The sequence below is a fragment of the Humulus lupulus genome, chromosome 8 (assembly GCF_963169125.1).
Source record: "Humulus lupulus chromosome 8, drHumLupu1.1, whole genome shotgun sequence".
Classification (NCBI taxonomy): domain Eukaryota; kingdom Viridiplantae; phylum Streptophyta; class Magnoliopsida; order Rosales; family Cannabaceae; genus Humulus; species Humulus lupulus.
The window spans coordinates 176,765,431-176,770,057 of NC_084800.1; the positions used below are offsets into that span (position 1 = coordinate 176,765,431).

The 4,627-nt window shown below is 34.2% G+C and overlaps 1 protein-coding gene across 1 annotated transcript; it reads right to left on the reverse strand.

Annotated features, from left to right (window-relative positions):
• Positions 1 to 420: 420 nt before the first annotated feature.
• On the reverse strand, positions 421 to 4,101 carry LOC133798693 (NADH dehydrogenase [ubiquinone] 1 alpha subcomplex subunit 6). Its single transcript, XM_062237129.1, has 2 exons — positions 3,799 to 4,101; positions 421 to 797 (listed from the first exon to the last, which is right to left on the reverse strand). Exons 1-2 carry the CDS (start codon positions 4,009 to 4,011, stop codon positions 612 to 614), a joined length of 399 nt encoding a protein of 132 aa, XP_062093113.1. The 5' UTR covers positions 4,012 to 4,101; the 3' UTR covers positions 421 to 611.
• Positions 4,102 to 4,627: the final 526 nt, after the last annotated feature.

A 4,627-nucleotide genomic window follows, 5' to 3' on the forward strand; every position in this document is an offset into this window, starting at 1 on the left:
TTAATTACTTAATTACATATAACCGATGACAGTTTGATCATATTGACAAAATTTTATATATCAAATCTGAATCTAGAATATCAAATATGTATAATTTTAAAATACAGAGTACCATATAAGCATTATTGAAAATAGAGAGTATCAAAATAGCACTTTGCAAAAATATAGGATACCAAATGAGTAAATTCCCAATTTTATATAATCTCAAAACTACTACCAAAGTCGACATTGCAATAGAATTGGAGCTCACACTCTCGGATAACTAACTAGAAATCAACTAATAATTTAATCCCACCATTAGGCGTTCCTTCACATAATAAAAAATAAAATAAAAAAAACCTAGACCTAAATAGAAGAATCAGCAGCATCAAATGCAAGTGCATGTGACTTGGAAAATTATGAAGACGAAAAATGGTTGCGTTGTAATAAAGGAAAAGGGTTTCATGAAATATAAAGATATGGTTTCACTTAGAGACCACCAAAAAAAAAGATTGAAAGGTCTTTGTTCACCAGAAATATACAAAAGCAATTTCAAGGGCATCTTTATTTAGGAACTTCACTCCCGAAAGAAAAAAATCCCATGGATGAACAACAGTAAGAAAGGAAGTTGTTCAAAAGTAGTTGCTCTTATAAAAATTTGTGAGGAAAGGAGAAGTGGCCTGGTCCTTGAAGTTCAAATCCTGAGCTAGCCCATGCTGACCAACCACATACTGTCCGATGAGGTGGTGCCGCTGCTTTGCATGCTCCAGGATGTTATTCAACTCTTCTGTTGCCTTGAAGAGAAGCATATCAATCACCTGCAAATTTATACCATTACCAAGTTGAAAGTTGATAATAACTAACACTGAAAAATTAGCAAGCATGTTCCCATTTTTCTTCTTCAACTTCTTTTTTATTTTTTTATGTGTATAAGAAAAATATCTTGTTAATAATACAATATCATCCAAATTACAGCCTAGAAACTATTTAGATTCCAGTAAAGAAAAAGTAGCTAATTATCGAATGACAACCATAATGACCACTCATTGAGTAGCATGGAAAAAGGGAAAACATTGAAATCCCTAGTGTTGAAAATCCATACAGCCACCTGATACTTAATCCCAAATATACTTTACTCCATCACAAAGAGCACCTGCTTCAGTATCATATCATTGAAGATCTATTATTTCTCTGTAATCATATGGCCCAAAGCAAGTGTACTCAAATTCCACACTGTTTCATTCTTTCCAAACATCCCTTTCCTTCTTCCCAAACATCCCCTTTCCTCCCTATACCCTCCACTTCGTATACCCATTTGTTGTATAAATTTTGCCCAAACATCCTCCAGTGAAGGAACAATGTAAAAATAGATGATCACTTAACTCCAAGTTCTATTTGCATAAAACGCACCAATTAGGAGAAATATACAAGTCCCCAGTCTTATTGAGCTGCTGAGCAGATTGAGGAATAGGTCTTTCTGCATCATCCTAGAAGGTAGAAGAGTTTGGCTAGGAGAGACCAATCTGAAATATTCTCATGCAAATCTGCATTTGAAACACCTTATATTTCGGAAAACCCCCCATCAAAGTCTAGATTGGACAAGGACTATTTGGAAGAGCTCCATTCCTTTCAAAGTCAGGGTTTTCGGGTGGCTTCTTGCTATGGTGTCTTATGTAAAGCAGATAACGAGATCAAAGAACACCTATTTTTACACTACCAGTTTGTGTTTGATCTATGGTTTAAAGTGCTCATAGGTTTTAATTTGTTGTGGTGCTTGCCTCAACGCTGTACAGATTTATTACACTTCGATGTGAAGGGTAGTAAATCTGGTTGTATGCTGAAAAACTGCATCTCCTTGTATTTCCACTATATTAAAAACAAATGTTTTTTACTTTTCAGAGAGAGGGATAGAGAGAGAGAGAAATCAGTAGATATGGCTTGTGTTGCTATAAATTATCATTGGTATTCAATTTATTCAGGACTGTTAACCACCCAAATACCGTCACTTTTGAACACGAATTAAAATGGTCAGACCCCTCCAATTTGTTTAACTTCTTAAAAGTAGATTTACATGAAGACACCTCCCTGCCATCTAAACTCCAAATCCTACTGTCAACAACAAAAGGGCAACATTTAAAAGAATCCAACATCATTATCAAATCTGAAACTTGTAAAACCTCTCTCTCATGTTTCTAATAAACTTTAAATTCCATGACAAACCCCTAGACCTACTCATATCCTTATTTTCTCTTAACAGTCCTATAATGTCATTCTTTGGAGTTCGCAATTCTATACAATCAAGCAAATCTATCAGCCAAAAGTCAAATCCCCCACCCATAAATTCTCCAAAAACCGAATACTACCCCGATGCAAATTTTTCCATAAAACGTCAGGGTAAATTTTACTAGAGAACATAACTCAATATTATATAGATTTAACTAATGAAATATAGGTTCGTCTTCTATTAAGTCCCATTTAAATGGATTCCACCTTAAATTGACTGATCATCAATGTGTTGCTCATATAGCTTTATTTTTAGAGAATGAAATCTCATTGAATATCAAAAAGGCATTTACAGGAAGAGAGATGAGGTATCCTCAAAAGAAACAGTAGTTCTTGGCGATAATCATAGATATGATTGTGGCTACAGGTTCAACCCTTGTACATGTACCAACATATGAACCACCGTAAAATTATAACACAAAAAATGTAGGCTTACTCTAGTCCTAAAAATTGGTTCCCCAAGGCTACTATCCTGTGTTGGGCATATTAAACAACAGGATTCTATTTTTGTTTAACTAATACAAATGAGATCCTGTGCAAGGCATAATGCAATAAATGCATAAATTTTGTTAATTAAAATTAGTAAAAAGAAAAAGAAATTAAAGTGTTTAGCCAAAAAGAAAAAGTAGAAGAATCATCAGCTGGAGAGTTGCTATAGCCAACAGGATTGCTGTGCTATCTGCTTCTAAGTGAAAGATAGGCCAAGGTGATTAAATTTACTTTTATCCTAATCACTTAGTTTATCCAGCATTCCAAACATGCGCTAAGTAGGTTATTAATACAATAATTAGAAGGTCGAGCAAGAACATTGCATCATTAGTTATCACAAGTGCAACGGTGGGGATTCAAGCATGGAGCCGAGTTGGTGGTAGCACGGCTGACCTCAATTTATATTTTTACTTTGTTATTTTCATTAAAAAAAATCCTCAAATTAAGAAAAAGGGCATCTTAGCCCCCCTAAAATTTCAGAAAAACTATATAGCTTCTCACTACAAATTCCAGCTGTCTCTGCGGGAATTGTTTCATTTCCAAACGGATTATCATTGCAATTTCGAGAGCAACTAGAACAAGCTACAAGTAATGAAATTTAACCATAAACACGAACCTTAAACTTAAACATAGTGATAGTCTTAAGTTGGCTATGCTATTGCGTTCACAATTGTTTAGAAACCTAAGAATAAAAACCAACAAAAAAAAAGGGTAATTGCTCAAATTGAAATACAGCGAAAAACTGAAAAACCTTCTCCTCCTATTACCAAATGCTACACTATATTCTCACTAAACATTATTAGACAATAGAAAGAACATATTGTCACTACATTCTCCTAGTCTTCGTTGATAAACATGGTATTCCGGAATTTATTTTAACAAGCACTTCGGCAAACAGTTTATAGGCTTAAACAGAAACATAGCAAAACTAGGAATAAAAATACCCAGAAAGGTAGTCTGAGTAAGCCCTAGGCACTGGATAAAGCTAACAAGGGAAAACAGGAGGTGGGTAATGAATGAAGGAGAGAAAGAGGGAGAGAAGGAGACCTTGGGATTGGTAGAGTGAGAGTTCTTGCGGATCTGAGAGGCGATGGTGGAGCGGAGCTGGGAGACGGTGACGACGTCGTCGAGATTGTAGATGTCGATGATGGAAGGAATGGATCTGCAAGCAGTTCTAAAGAAATCGAAGACATGGTGCCTCGCTTCCTCCAGGGTCGCTGAATTGGGCGGCACCTTCACGCTTCGCAACGTAAACGACATCTCTCTCTCTCTCTCTCCCTTCTTCTGCCTCCTCTTCACTTTTCAATCGGTTATGTATGTATGTCCCTCACTCAAAACACTTATGTTTTATTTGGGAATACCAAGTTTTCAATTTTGTTTTAAAACATATATGGTAATTTTGAATGTCAACTTTATGGAAAATTCTCTAATCTAAAGTTTTTTATACGAAGTATTGATTATAATTGGATAAATTTGGAAATTATAAAGGTAGTTGGTAAAAAAAATTACAAAAAATATCAATTTCATAGGAATATTGTTACTATACATTTCTCTCAACACATGTAATTAACAAGTAAACTCATCTATGAAAAATCCAAAAGCAAAAAAAAGGAGACATGAAGAAAGTATACAAAAGCAAAGTTCTGTTCAAAACCCAACAATTATTTTTTGCTATCGTCAGATCTAATTATAACACAACATCGATGAAATCATAAGTGAAAAAATCTATTACAGCACAAATTTGAAATACGTGAAGAATCTATAATATTAAAACAAAATAACTATTAACGACTAGAGAAAAAACAAAAATAATATTTTTATATAATTTGCATATATCTTTTCTATATAAAAAATGCATAGATAAATGAAATTTTTT

Bases quoted from the DNA above. Each gene is read 5' to 3' on its own strand.
- LOC133798693 (XM_062237129.1), bottom strand. From the start codon at position 4,011: ATGTCGTTTACGTTGCGAAGCGTGAAGGTGCCGCCCAATTCAGCGACC. The intron at 798-3,798 runs GTCTCCTTCTCT...ATAAATTTGCAG, and splicing joins CTCACTCTACCAATCCCAAG to GTGATTGATATGCTTCTCTT.